We start from the raw sequence: 18,180 nt of genomic DNA, 5'->3' as shown, positions 1-18,180 counted from the left end.
GCACCAAACCTCATACCCTGCATACACCCCGTCAAACACCCCCTCAATTTGCAGGTTTAATAAACCTGGACGTACAGTTTAATGATATCGATTAGTACAGACTTCAGCTTTTGGGTGATGTATTACCGAGGGTATTATAATTTCCCAATAATAATACAATATATAGGAATTATAATCCTGCACTCTGTAATGATACACGATATGAACCCATTTTAGCAGTACATTTGTCTCCACTTTAATGGGTTTACCGAGGTCCGGCCAGGTCTGTTTTATGAATTAAAACCACTCCGTAATCGAGTGAACCTTAGATTCAGACTGCTAGGCTCAGCGAGATTCACGATATCCAATCAGAACGCAGTATTATAATCTGGTGACGGCAATTGGCTAATCGAGGGAGGGCATCGTGGACCGAGCTGATTCAGAACAATAAAACCACTTCACAGCTCGCTGATGGAGCTTGAGGTTGGTTGACGACTTCGGGTCTGAAATAGGTTCCGAAACCCTTCAGCCCCGCCAGCTGATAATAAGTAATGTAATTTGTCTCCAGGATCAGGGCTATCATATGTCACGTGGTCTGAATGCGGTGTTCTTATTGGTCAGTTTGTGTCACGTGGTGAGCATGTTGTGTTCTAGCGGCTCCTGATTGGTTGGTGGTGAGGTCACGTGGTTACAATTCTGTGCTCTGATTGGTTCTTAGACTGGTCACGTGGGAGCAATGTTAAGTAGTGTTCTGGCGTATGGCTACTTGGTGAATGAAGCAGAGAGACAGGTCGACATATCCTTTAATACATGACGTAGATGATGTAAGCTTCTATTAACGGAGCACAGCTGTATGGCGGGAAGTTGTCATGCATAACCTGCAGATAAATGATGGGTGTAAATATTTGACATACCTCCGAGAGAGTGGGGCTCTGGGAAGAGACGGAGGACTGGAGTAGTGAGAGCATGATGATAAGTGGAGGAGAACTTTTAAATGTCAGATTACACCATCGTGAAACAAAAAGCCGAAAGGAATTTTCGAAATCGCTACTTTCTTCTTTGAAATATGATGATTTCAGCGGGCCTGAGAACAGCTCAAAAGAAGGGCGGTTCAAACGAAAGTGCAGAAAACAGTGCTTTAATCATGAAAAGAGCACCACCACAATGGAACTATTGTCACACGCAGATTAAATAAATGACTTAAATTTGGCGCCAAGGGGTTACACGCGCGTGTAAGTGGTAAGATCGAGCGTTTTCGTTAGTTTTTCACTGTCAAAACCAGTGCGTTCATTTGATTGCGTGTGAGATTTGATTGTTCGACTGCATTTGTCCGACTTTGTTCCACAGCCCCTACCGACTCATAAAATATTCGTGAGGATTATCAATTCTATTCTTAAACGTGAACTTTTATCACGTTATCTCGAGTCTAAAACACAACATGTTAACTGCTTTTTTCCTCAAAAACTCAGCTTTTTTCACAATCATTTCCCTCGTGATTTCCTCGGAGACAACCAGCTTCCTATTCGCAAGCACGAGCTGAAGCTCTCGGACCATTCTGTCTCATGATCAATCTAGCTTTAGTCATGCGAATTGCGAAAGTGTGGTTTGTCTGCATTCAATGCAACCCGTGATAGCCAATCTTATTGTGGCACGGTTGTCAAGTTGCCATGTTCATGATGAAGCAACTTGTTTACTGTCAGCGATAATAAAGGATGGGAAATAGTACTGCCACTGTAAGTCTAAGACTTTAATATAACTGGTTCTGTATATAAGTGTTACTTATCAACGCAAAGAATGCTGTAGCTACGTACATTACGTATACATAGAATGTTAGTAACCAATTTCATCATAATCACATATTATGTGACGGCGTTAAGATCTCTGTTATAACAGGGACAGTGTGATCTAATAAACTCTTTAAAACTCGCCAAGTTTAACACTAATCTGTTATTGTTTTGCACAATATCCATCGGAGAGCCCGAACAATGCATTTGAGAGCTTTTTCGCAGGATCGCTTCTTATCTTTAAACTTTGTGCTTGTGATTGCGTTTGATGATCTAATCTGCATATCTTAGCTTTAAAAAGTTGAGCATGCGTGATGGTGGTGGTTGAAGCCGTGCCCTTTAACTGGATCACCATTTGTAACTTGTTGTTACGGAATGGTAACGAATGAAAACACAATAACTTATAACAGTTCTTAACAAAACAAAATCAAAACGAGAAATCTGTAAACTACACTCATGGGAGTATATTACAAGTGAATTTTGCGCAAATCCGTGAAAAGTGAAGGTTAGAATAGACGTGACTTCATCCAAATACCTGTATGAATCATAAGTGTAACTACTTAAGTTAGTGTGGCGACTAAGGATTCACGAATACTGCTGGGAGAAACGTTTTATACAGAAAGATACAGCTAATTTCTGAGGTTATTTCGTGTAATGTAGTTCCATAGTTTTGTGCTTCCAAAGGTTCTGGAATGGGGCCTCTTTTTTATGAATTAAATGAGCGTAGACTTGTTTTAAGTGGTACTTTTCTACCAAATATTTTACATATCTTCGAACTAAATTTAACATATTTCAACTGCCTGTGTAGATTATTATGTACTTTATTATGTACCTATTGTGAGGGTATATAACTAATGAATATCATTAATCTAATGCATAACTTAACACCTGATATGGCACCAAGTTTATTATTGATTACATCTACTTACAAGGTACGTGTAGACTCAAGGATTCCTCAATTATATCTGATTGTTGCTTACCAAGATGATGTATTCTATGCATAAGAAGAAGAGAAAAGCTTGATTTCTACGGGGCCACATAATTGAGTCTACTTATGCAAAGTCCTTAGTCAAATTGCCTATCTATGTACAATCTACGGTCTAAAAATGTGTTTTTGACAATATCTACAGAAAAGCTTCTTTCATAAACTCACGAGATAATTCTTCTCGATTCTTTCGTCATACTGAAGTCTGAACATAGCACTAAGTTTACTCTAAAAATCATAGCTAACATTTTCCCAATAATTTAATCATCTTTACAGTTCATTCAAACAAATGAGTTCTCACCACTGTCGTCCCACTCATCTGACAGATATTCTTCTGGTAAATCATTGTTTTCAATAACAACTGGTCCCTCACCTTGGAGACTGTCTTGATTATGAATCTGATAATTAGAGTCTACTGTAGAAGCAGCATCACTGCTGTTATGATTTGTATTGTTCATTGGACTACTGCTCTGATTGAAACTGACAGTTTTAGGGGTCCCGGTTATGCTATGGTTGTCCACCCCTTGTTCTGTCGACGTGCCAAAATCTGTGACCATGGGACCCGTTTGGGTCACAGTCTGGGAAGCTGCAGATTTGTCAGCTGTTTCAGTGTTACTGTCAGTGAAATCTTGTGTGACCACTGGTACTGACTCTGATGATAATGATGGTAACTTTACTGTTGATTTGGTCTGAAGATCATGTTGCTGTGATACTGACTCTGTAGTTGGTTCTGAAGAAGGTAATGAGAAGGAAGGAGCACCTGTGGAGCTGACGGACTGGGGGTCCGTCTCTGTGGTGACCATATTACCAACATCTCTCTTCCAATTCATCTTGACACCCTTCTTGTCTTCCTTCATAATAGGGGAACTAGAAGTAGTAGCTGGTTCTGGTGTTGTTGTGGGGGTGGGTGTGGTAGTTGTGGTGGTAACTTCAGTGGTGGTGTTCTCTGTTGTTGTACTCTTCACCGTAGTAGTAGGCTCTGGGGATGGGGTGGTGCCCTCAGTAGGCTCTGCAGGGTTCACTTCAACACCGTGATTTATTTCCACCTTTGGATACTCAATTTCGTTACCTCTGTCCGCCTCCCCGACCATCCAGTCTCCTCCGTTCCTCATCTCATCAGCAATCTCCTCCATCGTTTTCTCCTCTCCAGTATTGATAATCACTACTGTAGAATGCGTGCTATCAGTCGGTATGAGTCCCTCAGGAACCACCTCCCCCTCCTTCCCCTCATACACCACTACCTCTACATCCTCACCACCAAAGAACTTTGGGTTCCCTTTCACCAAGCTCTCCTCGTCCTTTATCTGAAGCGGGTGGGAGTTAGCTCGGAATGAGAGTGCGAAGCTGTAGTCGCTGGTCATGAAGAAGAGCATGAGGGTCAGGGTCAGGACCATGAAGAACCCCACTAGGATTTGTTTTCTGGAAGCCATTCTGTCCCGTCTATGCTGATTTAGAACTGCGTTCCTAGGACACATGGTAAATGGTTAGCAATCTGGTGAACAGGAGGAAAATGGAGGTTAGGCTGGTAGTTTGAGAAGTGAACAGTGGGGTATTTCAACCTGGGCTGGTGTTTTACTCTTATCCATTAGTTATGATATTATATATTATGGTGCAGCACCATTGGTGCTATAACTTAGAGGAATGAAGATCGTATGAAAATTAGCACAAGAATGTCACGAATGCCGGCCTAGTTTCTAGAATGAACAAGTCCCGGTGTAGAACCAGCTAAATAAAAATATATATAAAATTATTCAAACAATATACACATAATATAGCAATGACCCTATATAAAATCAACCCTTTAAGAATTCAAAAAATTCCCTTAACAATCAAAAATTACCCTTGGCCTTGTGGCTCCAAGTTAAGATCTAGACTGTTTATATCAACAATGTTTTTTCTCGCACCTCTGTCTCCACGGAGAGATATCACTGTTGTTCTAAGGATTTCAAAGCGAAGGCGCTTTCTGATGTATCCTACAGCGTCTGAGTACCTCTGGCCAGTGTGGTACTCCATCTTACTGGCCAGTTTCTTGACCAGTCTCTCAGCTTCACCACCCATTCCACCAGAAGTCGAGAACACTAAAGGTGTGAAGCTTCCTTTCTCCACTTCAAGAACCCTTGCATTGTAACATCGCTTTTTCTCATTTTCATGGGACAGGTACATTGCTGGTATCGATTTGCTTGCATTGGAGGGGGCTGGGGCATGAAATACCCTTACATCAAAAAATGCCCTCTCTGAAGCATTCCAAATCGATCTTGCAGAAATGTCCAGCCTGGCTTGGTCTCCTAGGACTGTTCCCTTTGGTAATTCTAGACCATCAACTGGTAGAAGAACTGGCTCAGTCTGCACATCCTTGCATTTCACAGTTCTCATTAGTTCTGCAAAGGTGTCTCTCAGCGAGTTGTGCCGCAGTGACACATATCCACCAAGCTTGCAGATGAGCGCATGGTTTGCTGAGTATTTCTGGCCACACGTACATGTCTTAGGGCAGTCCTTTAAGTTCAGGTTGTATCTGAGAGCTATTGCATCTGAGAACTGTTGTTTATTCATCAGATATCCATACTCTTTTAAAGGTAGTGCTGTTAACCAAGCACTTGCCCCTTTCTCAGCCGCTAGTTGGAACATCAACTTTGCCAGTGGTGTTGACTCAAGCTCCTGGCATATTTCTGCTTGTTTTTGTCGATAGAAGAGATTTCGTTCAGTCGTTATCTCAGTTTTCACTTCTTTACTGTGTCTCCAGTCCTCTGTGTAGTTGTCTATCTGCTTGAGAATAGCTTCTTTAAGGGGTTTTGTGGCTTTACATGAGAAATTGTACTCTCGGTCTGCCATTTCCATCATAACTGGTATACCCAATCCTCCATATCTTGGTGGTAGAGCCATTATGTTCCTTAGTTCATCAGTGCAGCTAAACAGCCTGTTAATGATAGCTGGGATAAACTCATCACGTGTTACTTGTTCTAGAGGAGTGAGCCAATCTGCAACTCCTCGGGTAGTTCTGCACACATAGTTCCATCTTTTACTAAGCCCATACATGTATGCACTGTATGCTATTTGAGGTTCTCTTGATGCTATATCACTTAACTGTTTAAGATCACGACACCATTCTTGAACTTTTTCCTCAATGAAAGCCTCTTTTCCTTGGTCTGTTCCAATGAAGCTGCCCAGATATCGTCGACCAATGCTTGTCACATTGACATCTGGGAATAGGGTTCTTGCCTTCTCTTCGTGCTCAGGCTTGACTATCACCCATGTTTTAGAAGATTTAGGGTTGTATCCAAAGAGTGGTCCTTTAATACAGAGGTTATCCCACCACTTCCTTATTTCCTCCAGTTTTCCCCCAGCAGCAGAGTCATCAGCATACCAGATCTGAGTCACCTTTCTCTCAATGTTTCCTGCATCAATCAATGGTATTGTACCACAGGCATAAAATCCCATGGCAGGTGGATCACCTTGTGTGGTCCCTTCTTCACTAAAAAGATGCTCATCTCCTCCTGCCATGAACAGTCTAGCAGGCATTCTGTAGGTGTTCATAATGTAAGTAGCAACTTCTGGACATACGATGTTCATGTTGTTGAGAGCAGCCTCTCGGTTCAGCAAGTTGAATGCATTCTCTGCATCCACTAAGATGATAGCTTCAGTTTCAGGGTCTTCAAAGCAGTCCCTTGCAGCATGGACTGCTGCTTCCACTCCTCCCTGAAGACCAGCACAAACTTGAATAGGAGCAGTTGCTCCAACCAGATCTTTCTGTAGGAGGGTCATTACTGTTTTCCCTATTATCCTTCTTAAGACTTCACCTATGCCTACTGGCCTGACTCCAGGCTTTTTATCCAGGGGGACAAGTCGACATGCTGTCAATGAGGTCAACAGCGATGGATCCAAATTCCGGACACATAGTTTCCTTGCTATCCCTGCTATGGCATTACATAGATCCTCACACTTCTTACCAAACTGTTTAGAACACAGTAGTCTCATCCATGCATCCGCATCCATTCCTGAAGGCCCTGCAGCACCCTGTACTCTCTTTGCTGCTTGTCTTATCGATTCCCCGTCAATACTGTCAAAGATAACCGGCTCTACCCTCTTCGCTGGTCCACTCAGACAGCTTCCCTTTGATGCAGGTGATGCCTTGGGATGCTTCTCTTTCAGCACTTTAATCACATCTGGAGTAGGTTCAAGAATCCCGGTGGCATTTTCACCAATCCACCGCATTGCTGCACTGACTTTTCCTTTCATCATGAGTCGAGTGAAGACTCTCTCAACATGGCCATGTTTATGCTTCCCCTTTCCCAATCTCCTCTGAATCTCCTGTCCTTCTCGCAGCAGCTCTTCTAGCTTACCTGCCTGCCACAAAACAAGTCTTCTCTTCAACACTTCAGTGTGTTCCTTTGCTTTGGACCTCTTTGAGGGTTTCTGCAACAGCAGTGATGGCATTATCATCAAAAGGGTCATGGTCACTGATTCCATAGCACTGCCTGACGTGAAATTGTTGGCCACTTTAGTCATTTCTTCGATGAATGCTTTTCCTGCCGCCCCTGAGGGAAGCAAAAATATGTTTCTTCTCCATTTAACTATAACACCATATATTTCCTCACATTTTGTCAGAACTTCCCAACTATTCCATGGTCCTAATTTCAATCGAGATGGATCACTTACATTTTCATGATCTGGGAAACAGCACTCCTTTGCCTCTTCTACCACAGTATCAGCGTCCTTTGATGTTGTTTTTATGCATCTTGTACATAGATATTCATCATCGCTTTCACTCAATTTCTTGTATTCTGTTTTACTGATCTTCAAGCAAGTCCTATGATGCCATGAGTGACATCTTTCGCACAGCAAGCCATCGTCATACTCAGTCACTTTAAGATCGCATATTGGACAAGTCTCGGTAAGTGTCCTCAAATCCTTGATTGCTTGAGAGACAGTTTTATTTGTTTCTTCTGGGTCTGTACATTGATCTGGATAAGTAAGCCTACTAGAATCGGTATTTTTGTTCTCAACTGATTTAGATCTGGTTTTCATCATTTCCAACCCAAAAACGGGGACCACCACTGTTTTCCGAGTCGATTACCAGCAGGAGCTGTAGCTTACCGCTGACAGTCCCTACTGGATGCGGGTCTCCTTAACAGTAGTGGATCCGAATTTGGGATCTGATGGAGTAATCTCGACACCAGAGGGTTTTACAGAATATTTCTTCAAACTTAAAAAGTGATTGGTAACAACGTTTGTTTAAACTTCAACCAGCTAAATACTGGCTCTAAGCCAGCTCTGGTTGTTAACTGAGTTAGATAAACAGCTCCAATAGTCGAGTAGTTGTAAAGTTAGCAGTTCATTGTTGAATATGATGTTATTGGTAATTAAGCTAACAACTAAGCTAACAACTCTCTCAAACCACAGTGGAACAGGGAGACAGAGTTAATATATAGTCGAAGCAAGGATTTCCAACTGGCTATGCTACTAGTTGCCAATACACAACTCTATCTAAATCACTGTTGGTAGGGATATCTTAATAAGGTTACCAGTCTAGCGGCCAAATGACTAATGAAACATACACTGATACACTATCATCATCAATACAATGTATAAAAGTATAACGGAGCAGAAGAAACGATATTACGAACTACACGCTCAACTAGGTACTAGAATAGTTTGCTTGATGTGTAGCATGTAAGGAGACAATTACATTATAGAAATATTCTTTATTAGAGTGCTGGTGGAGATGGTGGACTGTTGTACACTCAAGCTGTTAATATCTGTTGATTTGATCACGTACTCTGCGTTAGAGCACCCGGTTAGGAGATTGTTGTTGTAAATAGTTGAAATGTAGGTACTTACATGTTTACTGCTTAGTACTCGTAATTACACACTGAGGCTGATAGACGAGTTAAAGAACGAAATCCAGAAGAATATTGTTGAGAAGTGAGGCTATTTTGAGTTTTTTAAATGGTTATTTCGTGGATTAGATAACTAAGATGATGATTTAAGTAGAATCATCCAATTAATGGTTATCATGCTTGGCTTGCAGCCTACTCGGGGATTAAGGTTGTATTCAGCTCTTATTATCCTAAATTCCACTCTTATGAGTTATGTTATGATCCCTCTTATGTTTCTAGAAACTCAAGATCATTGGCCTAGATCGAGCTAATGAAATTGAGAACATATGACGGAATGGCTCTATAGTGTATATTATACTATTGCATGTTTCCTTCTCACCAGAATATATGGTGCCATAATCCCCATGTATTGTGCCCTCAATAGTCCCAGATACCCCATCACCATTAGCCTGAATTTCCTGCCTTTGCATTCCAATGAATACTGAATGGTCTGACACAATTGCATGATGGAATGAATTCCTCGGCTGGTCTCAGAATAGAGGCTGAATCTATGCTTACTAATTATCAAATTAACCAGAACTCTCGTTGAATTACTGGTACTGGAGATTCCGTTTTGAGCTTTCTTTGTTTCCCCATTAACCAATTATTGGAGCATACTTCCCTGTGTTAAAAAGAATCCTTTGTAGTTTGTGGTCTATTGGGATTATTAGATGTTACCAAACAAGGCCAGGGTAATGAAGATATTTGCAAGGTCGCTGGTAAACGTTTTGCAATATCTTCAAAGTTTAATTTAAGAATGGATAAGGTAATCACTCTTGACCTGTGAATGATGAATGATTAAAGCGGTCATCGTTACCTTATCTTTACCCGAGTCATTAGTTTTTCATTTGCACCTAATTTTCGGGCTTTCACTTGTGAGAAGACATGAATTGGGTTTTATCGCTTCAATCAGGACCATTGTATCATGAAGGTGATAATATACAGTAAACTGGTGCGATCCTAATTCGTTCCAAAATCTTGCAAACAAGCTCTCAGGAAATATTTATATCTGAATCTGTTTACATATATTGGGATTTCGATTCTTAATTGCTCAAATTATCATAAATTGAACAGATTTCCATTTCCGGAAACTGTTCCTACTTGACCACAAACTGCGTAGGACTAACGATTTGACCACAAAATTTAATAAAACTTGGATCAAGATTTTGAATAATGAAATCATCTAAAATTATTGGTACCGCAGTACTCCTCTGACGTCTGAATAATCTAAAGTGCACATTACAGTATTAATTACCGTTTAATTTCTATCAAAAACATAAAGTTTCCCCATCATATCTATTTATGATACATTAGTAATATTCTATGCATTAAAACTAGTGTAACGTACCTCAATGGAACTCTTCTCTTAAAATCCGGAGATAAAATTGGAATTTTTCGTTGGGTTATATCTTTGAAAGTGATTCTTTCTACTTCCTGTTCACTCCAAACTTTGCTAAAGTTCACAACAAATGATGTAACCACATGCTTACCCTCATGTAAGTCAATCTGTTGTCCACCAGTCCACTGGCAGTATCACCACTTTAGCGTATAGTTAATATCATTCAACTGTTGTTGGGCACCAACCTCAATGAGTTGCATGATTACAAGTCAGTAGTTTCCTAGCTTAATGGCACTATCAAGTCAGTAGTTTCCTAGCTTAATGGCACTATCAATTCAGTAGTTTCCTAGCTTAATGAGACTTATTCTGGGGATGTACAATCGTAATTAGAGTGCAATGTAAACACATTCTAGTATACACAATATTAAGTCAGGTACACAATGTTAAGTTCGTGTATCTCAAAGACTAATGAATAACACAACCAGCATCTGTAAAATACTCAACCTGCGGTTAAAATTTCCCTCGTGTCTTGGTTATACTGAGAGTATATCCCAAATAAGAAGAACTGCTCTTGATTAGAGAAGATGTCCTCAATTTCAGACCATATCCTCCACCAACCTGACTTTTTCACATAAACCTGAGTTTACTGCTTAACCTGTCCCTGAAAACGGTGCCGTGCTGACAAAATAATTTGCCGTGGGTTCCCATTACATCATTAAACAAACTTTTACAAAGATTCATCTGTAACCGGCTCGAGTTACAGGATGTGCGAATAAATCTGCTGCATTTGAAAATTAGATTACATTACCGGCGGTAATGCTGACCCATGAATTTATGTTAATAATATTTTGTAACCCATTATCAACAGATGGAATGCAGGGGGTTATTTATGTCTCAAATACCATTCCAAAAACCCTCTAACTTGATAACAACCTCACCTCACAGCTACAACTCCACTCACTCACACAACCCACGTCTCTCTATATTGCTCTAACAACTATTCACCACCACCGTTACAATTGCAACAAATCCACCAAATCCTCCTCCTGTGCACATGTTTGTTTTAGACGACAACTAATAGATTGTCTGATAGGCAGTAGACGGTGGCTCCGACTCCTGGCAATTAACGGCTATCTCCGACTAGACCTGACTCCTTCTCCCCTCCTTCACCCTGGCCAACTCACTCCAGGGATACTACCACCCTGGTAACCACCATGGAAGCACCCTGGTAACCCTGGTAACTAGTCGGGGAAAGTGCAGCTGGGAGCCGGTGACCAGGGAATGGAGGGGAACTGAGAGAGATAATACCCAGCTTACTCCTTGATTGGGTGGCCATTTTAGAGTGATGACAAGGATAATCACCCTAATGACCTGGAATTTGGGTTTTCTCCGACTCGGAAGTCGGAGGATGTGAGAAAGAGCGATTTGGTGAGATCCGGGAGATCCTCGTGCTGCTTATTGTAACATGTTCCAGGGAGGATGGTAGACGAGGCAAGCAAATATTCCACATATTCTTCTGTAAGTTACAAAACGGGTTCAGGATCAGTAAGTTATTTGTATCTTTAGGTAAGTTGGGTTTTCTCCGAACCTTTAGGATGGGGGGAACAAGGTCTTGTTAGATGGGTTCAGCTAGCTCTGCTTGTTATTACATGCACCAGTAAAGGAGGCCGAGAGTAGTCCAGAGTCTAGACTCAAGTGAAGCAAGCATTTATTGGTAGATTACAAAACTCTCTTTGGCTGATAATTCGAGTTTTAAACCCCGACCCTACCCAAAATGTGAGACGTGTAGTCTAGAGAGGTATTACTGTATAAGTTAAAAATCTCTCCGAATTCTGTAACAGTATAAGTTAGCAGTACCAGTGATAGAACTGTGAAATTAAGAGTCAGAGTTTTATACCTCCACTCAAATTGTGTTCGTCCTGGCTTCAATTTCGCTGGTGGCCTCGTTTTAATAAACATTAACAATGAGTGGGGCTAGCATTGCATTGTTTGGCAAATATCAGCTAAAACATGGCACCAATCATACACATTCACACACCAAATCACACATATTTATTACTATTTGCAGTTCACATCAAGGTGAGATATTTGATACAGGGTACTTGGGTATCTAATTATGGGACAAAGTGTCTTGCCATTCTGGATATCCATCACCAGCTATGGAAGAAAGCGCCCTGCCATACCGGATTTCTAATTATGTGGGCCTCTTTTGTAATTGTGGGCTTCAAAACTATTATTGTGTGCCTATTGGGAGACTATTCTGGAGTTGCCAGGCTTTGTGCTTGGAGACATGTAATGTAGCTTCGTGTTTGTAATTCGCATTTTTTATAAAAAACTGGCCGATGCACATTTTTAGAGTATGAGCCAGTTATTGAACTTCTCGCTGTGTCTCAACCAGGCAACATGGACCATCGGTATGAACCTGTATGTGTAAACTATGATAAAGTCTAATGTTCAATGTTTATTGAATTAAGGTACTAGCCGGGTAACACTGTTTATTTAGAGTGTGAGCCCAGTGTGTGTAAAGATAATGGAAATAGATTACACTCGAATGAGACACTCACGTGAATAAAGTTTGAGATGGGGAGTTTGACAACTTTGCTACACGCTGGAGATATGTTGAAAAATAAAAGCGAATGTAAAAAAACGAATGTAAAATGCGCTTTTGGAGTAAGATATTTAGGTGATCAAACTTTTAGTAAGTATTGTGGTGATTGTGTGATTATCTCATTTAACCATGAAAAAAGTGAAATCGTTGCCAATTCGGTAATAGCACGTATGATTTGATGGCAGCATTATTTCATACCTTCTTAGCTGATCAATGACTATACCTCCAAAAACGATGACTATAATGGGTTACCTAAAGCGGTGGTACATCACTGTTCAAGTCACTTCTATTTGGGATTATTTACTTTAGGTTTGACTCTCAGAGTTGGATGTCATTTTAGAGTTGAGACGGTCGTTGATTAGATTGCCTTTCCACGAAGAAGTTTCTAGAAGTTTCTAAAAGTTCAGAAGTGATTTTTAGAAGATTCTTGAGTTGTAAATCAGGTTTTATTGTTACCATCAAGCCGGATGGATCCAAATTTGTACTAACCACATTTGTGTTGATTTGGCTGGAAGTTGATCAAAACAAATTACATTTTAACCGACGTCTAACAAACACAAGTGCTAATTGTTTTTCAATTTAAAAATACATCATTTTGATGCTATATTTAGCCCATTAATAGCTTGTTAAGTACAAAATGTGTGGCAATTTGCTGGTAATTACCTTGATATGATACAATTAACATCCATGTACTGTCACTGTCTTCACAGCAGTACCAGTGAATGGTAATAAGGAACATGTCTAAGAGTATTATTAAAAGACTAACTTTAGTCTAAAGACTAACCTTTCTAAGATTAGGTTTCAGGAATTAGTTTCGATAGAGGGCGTATTCTTTAGGCTTTAAATATAATGCAGAGTTGTTTGGGCTACAGATTGAAATAATGGACTCACATTACATTTGTAAAATTCCTAATACCATTGGTACCTATTTGGTAAATACATTAAAATACCCATTTCACAAACATTTCCTTCTTCAACAAAGGCGTGTTGCAAATGATCTGATAGAAATTTAAACATGAGACCGCCTCTAATAGCACCATCCTGGCAAAAATATCCCTATGATCTTCTTTCTCCGAGCCGATAAACTGTTTCCTAGTTGAAATTTAAACCAATATTATCCACGTGAGAGTTGAGATCAGAACCTGTGGAATGTATTGACACATGGGAGAGTCATTTGGGGCCCAAAATATGCTGCTTAAAACCAGATTTCACCATCTGGAAAATCTCATGATTTCTCCTTGTTACTTTGAGAGGTTATAGTAAAGATGTTGGCAGAAAATGTATTAATATAGAGAGATAAGATGATTGTTTAACTAACAGTCTGGTATCAAAGTAAGTTATTAAAGTGTCTTTAATCCACAAAGAACATCTTGTCTGTAATCTGTCTGTATTCTTCTGCAGAATAGCATAACGCCATATTAAATATTAATATCTTTAAAGAATACGTAATGCACAAATCACGTGTAATTTAATTCACTTGAAACCGAAACAAGTTAAGTCCCGCTTCCCTGCGTCAATCTCCATACCTGTCATTTCAGGCAGCATATTTAGGATTCGTGGGTACTCGAATAAACTCTCTTTCTTAACTGCTACAGATAGTTATGATGTACTTTCTATTTTAAGAATTTAAACATGACAACCTGGACATCCCTCTTTACTTAACTGGTCTGGATGTAGCGGAGTGGGTGACAATTGCCACGGTATTCTACAATGACAGGATGAATTTGTTCATTATGTCACTGACACATTCCAATATTATCATTCATTTTTACCTTATCTAGGCTCCCTCGACTAACAACCTGTCCAGTGCTAATTTTTCTCGGAAATTTTCCCACGATCTTGGATTTTCGTCCCATGCATCTTTCCCACGATCATCTAATCTCCTTCTTCTGGCACCTTCTCGTTTCGTACCAGCTGTTCAGTGTCCTTAAACCATGTATTCACTGGAATCTGCACTACAAATCGCAATTCTTTGTTAATTCTACTCCGGCCAAAGTTCTTTGACATAAATTAAAGTCAGAAATTTCATTACAAATTTGGCATCTTCATTAATTTTTTATTGAAAATACTTATTTGTTGAGGTGGCTGCACCTTTTCAAGTGCTAGTATTTCATAATCGTGTCACGTGTTCCTAATCACGTGTGATGTCACGTGCGTTGCCACGTGTGTTGTCACGTGCGTTGTCAGACACTGTCACTGTACCACGTGCATACTCCGACACCCAACCTGACACAGTATAACCAGCACAGTGTCTGTTCGCCCAATGATCCGGGAGAGCATGATGCAATTATCGGGGTCGTGATAGATTGCCCCCAGTTCGGCTGAAGGAAGTGAGTTTGGTCTCACTGGTGACGTCTTCCCTGATTACCAACCAAGTCGTGGTATGATTTAGTTACATCCTCTCCGTGAAAATCAGGAGTGTAACCATTAGCCAGCCATTAGGTGGACCTGTTGTGAGAGGGGTAGGTACGTTTAAACATTGAAGACTTTAAAATGAGAGAGAGAGAGAGATGTCGCGGAGATGATGATTTCCCCAAATATTTTACCGTGTTTCCCGCAGATTGCCAGGTGGCGCACAGTGAATACTAGATTGTCCCGAAATGTGTGAGAGTGATAAATTACCCGTCATGAATTATCCGCATATTCAAATAAAATGTAGCTCCTCTCTCTCTACACGCGATATTATGTTCTCTTTCCCTGGTGGTCGAAAGTTTTAATTTTTTGTTGACAATCTTTTCTCCTCTCCTGGGCAAGATGTTCAACCTCCATAATTCAATTAAAGAAACATTTTGAACAATGGCTCTAAAAGTTGCCCGGTCAAGGCGTAAATTATTAAATTAGTTAATAGTTCCTCTAACTGTGTTTCTACAAGAATTCTATTTTTGAAAATCGGGAGAAGAAAAAATTTAAGAATTTGGTCTGGAATTCAACTGTGAACAGGTAACTTTACAGAGGGGTGTAAAACCGGTAAAATTTGGAAATTTCTGCTCGAACAAAGGCATTTCTTATTCGTGTCTGGTGATTTCATCGTGCCGTCCATCAACTTCACGATTAGAAGACCAACGCCCTACAGTACGCATCATCTTTGTGCGGGGCAATGCCTGGGCCCAGTTTTTACTATTCGTCTAATGATCTCAATAGCTCTTTGAGAAAAAACACCCCCACTTACAAGACTGTCTAGATTCGTCAAGGGTGGATAACAAGCTTCCTACATATTTTACCGAATTCTTGGCAATGAAATTCTAGAAATTCTAATTCGGGAAAATTCCAGCTACGCCCATTTTAGCAGAACCTGCTGTTACTAATATTGTGAATCTCAAAAGTCCACCCTTCTACCCCGGATCTGGTTGGGCCAGTTATCCAATTAGCGTTCAAGTTTGGACAGGATAATGACCGTTAGAACTGCACTCTACCCTAGTTATGATCTACCGTTAATTTCAAATAATTACTGTAATTGCTGTCTTGGTCTGACGTTCAGCTCAATTTAAAAGCTCTATTAAGAACGATTTAGATTTCAGATATCGCTTGTACTCTTCGCACGATAAATTACCAATATTACTCTTCTCGAAATATCTGAAACAAACTCTCAGAAACAGGGCTAACACCTCCTCATCACTCCTCAGTCTAATCTCATATAATTTGCCAGCCAAAAAAAGTTTCCCTAAATATACTTTTGGTCTGGTGAGCTGCACACAATCTGTGGTGGTTGATGCCTCGTTCCCACGATCCAAAGCAATTAGCTCTCTCATTATCGTATTAACAAGACATCACCTGATACAATGTGCCCTCCATTCACACACAACACACAGGAGTATTGTAACATTGTGGCTAGATGTACAGTACAGACAGCACTAACATGGTACATAGTAGAGGGTAGAGGTAAAGGGTTAGATCTGGATTCCGGCGGGAAAGTGGACCTGATTTGCTCTGACACGTGGTAGGTAATCAGGGTTTTGATTGGTTAATAACCATCCCACCGGTATCCAGATCTACCCACCTGCATGTGCTAGCAGAGATACGAAGCTAGAGGGGTGAAGCTACCAGACAACTGAGTCTACAGTGAAGACAGATCATGAAGAAGACGCCCACTGTCTTCACTTAGTGGTCTGTCTTAGCCAGATCATAAGGATCCGGATGTTGCAGTTTTTAGGTAGACAGTAAGAGTAAGCCTGGAGGTTTCTACTCTCCATCAGAGCAATATTCCAGAAGATATGGACGGGAACAGAGCACTGAAGTTACCAGTCTATTTAGACTGTAGCGTAGACAGGCTGGGGATGAGAACTCGATTGTTACAGTTTGTGGGCAGACAGTGGAGCTAGCCTGGAGGCAACTGTCTGGATTACCTCATCTTGGGCCCACTATGTTCCCGGCTATCCTAACAATGTTCTGGGCTGTTCTCTGCGTTTAAACAATGCCAAAACTCTGGCAAATTCTCTAACAATAGGGACTATTTAATGGACTGTAGCGGTGTATTATGAGGCATATTATGGGTGAATTAGGGTGGTTTATTAGGAGGTTTAGAAGAATACTGAGCACAGTATCAGTAACCTAGACTTCACACAGCTCATATCTGCACACTTGTGTAGCTCTAGATTATGAAATCAGAGGAACATGACGATGTTATAGAGTGTGCCGGTATCCGCAGACCCTGCATCCGGCATCTTAATAGTACGGGCAGTATCGGAGTACGACACAATTCTCGCTACACCATTACAGTAAATATAAGTCTATACCCGGAAGATCTACCAATAGATCTATTAATAATCCAGACTTGTAGTACCTACTAATACAATGTACAGTGAGTAGTGTGTAATGTACTGTGTAGTGTGCATGGTAATGCTTTGTGTGATGGAGTGGTTTAAAACTTTTGGAAATTAAGTCATGGAACATGGTTTTAAAGTGTTGTGTTCTCAATGAAGCATCGCTCTACAATGAAGATAAGTTGTATGTGATAAATGCTACTGCAAGAGGTTCTACTCCTTGGATCCTTCTGTAATTTTGCAGGAGGAGCTATCGCTTTCAAGGCTGCAAAAAGGCTGAATCTCAGGTGTTTAAGATGAATGATGATGATCTTTATCTTTATTATTAACTTTCCGCACAATAAGCTCGGTGATCTTATCTTCTTGAACATTTAAAAGATAAGAACTCCGTCTCTATTTACCGTGATCTCACTCCAATAAAAATAAAGATCTGCAAAGTCGTAGACATCAAATCTTATCGATAAACTTTATCCAGAAAAAGAGGGCCCGTACCTCGTGATCTAACTCCTCCAGAAGATTGAACAAGATTTAGTCCTCCATGAAATTAACAAGGTCCTACTCGCCTTACGATTTGCGTCAGGGTGATCAAACAAAAATATAGTGATTTAAGTTTAGAGAAGCCATCTGCCCCGCAGATCAGCGACACAGTGCCTCCTGCCACCAACAACTCTCACAGAGATGATCTAGTGGAACCAGCCCGGAACCAACCACCTCACATTAACTGGAATCTTGTTCCTGGGCTGTATTTACCTTAAATAAGGGGTTGAGTAGCTGGGGTGTTACGGTGAGTTTAACTTGATTCTAATATAGATGTTCTCAGCGAATTTATTGGGGAATTATCGGGGAATTTGT

At 40.5% G+C, this 18,180-nt stretch overlaps 3 protein-coding genes across 5 annotated transcripts in view; 1 reads left to right on the top strand and 2 right to left on the bottom strand.

Moving 5' to 3' along the window:
* Positions 1 to 18,180, top strand: part of LOC134820881 (FUN14 domain-containing protein 1-like) — a 103,755-nt gene that overhangs the window by 52,682 nt on the left and 32,893 nt on the right. The gene's annotated exons all lie outside the window — the stretch shown is intronic.
* On the bottom strand, positions 3,030 to 4,178 carry LOC134821386 (uncharacterized). Its single transcript, XM_063832128.1, has one exon. The coding sequence runs from the start codon at positions 4,176 to 4,178 to the stop codon at positions 3,030 to 3,032; it is 1,149 nt and encodes a 382-aa protein (XP_063688198.1).
* LOC134820871 (uncharacterized) overlaps positions 4,476 to 18,180 on the bottom strand; it is a 1,079,557-nt gene continuing 1,065,852 nt past the window's right edge. Inside the window, exon 2 of the mRNA XM_063831518.1 lies at positions 4,476 to 4,654. The gene's annotated coding sequence lies outside the window, so the exon portion shown is untranslated. The remainder of the gene's footprint in view (positions 4,655 to 18,180) is intronic.

The sequence above is a fragment of the Bolinopsis microptera genome, chromosome 9, assembly GCF_026151205.1.
Source record: "Bolinopsis microptera isolate Bmic1 chromosome 9, MBARI_Bmic_1.0, whole genome shotgun sequence".
Classification (NCBI taxonomy): domain Eukaryota; kingdom Metazoa; phylum Ctenophora; class Tentaculata; order Lobata; family Bolinopsidae; genus Bolinopsis; species Bolinopsis microptera.
The sequence above is the reverse complement of the archived record's forward strand: the minus strand, read 5'-3'. Positions and strand labels throughout refer to the sequence as shown.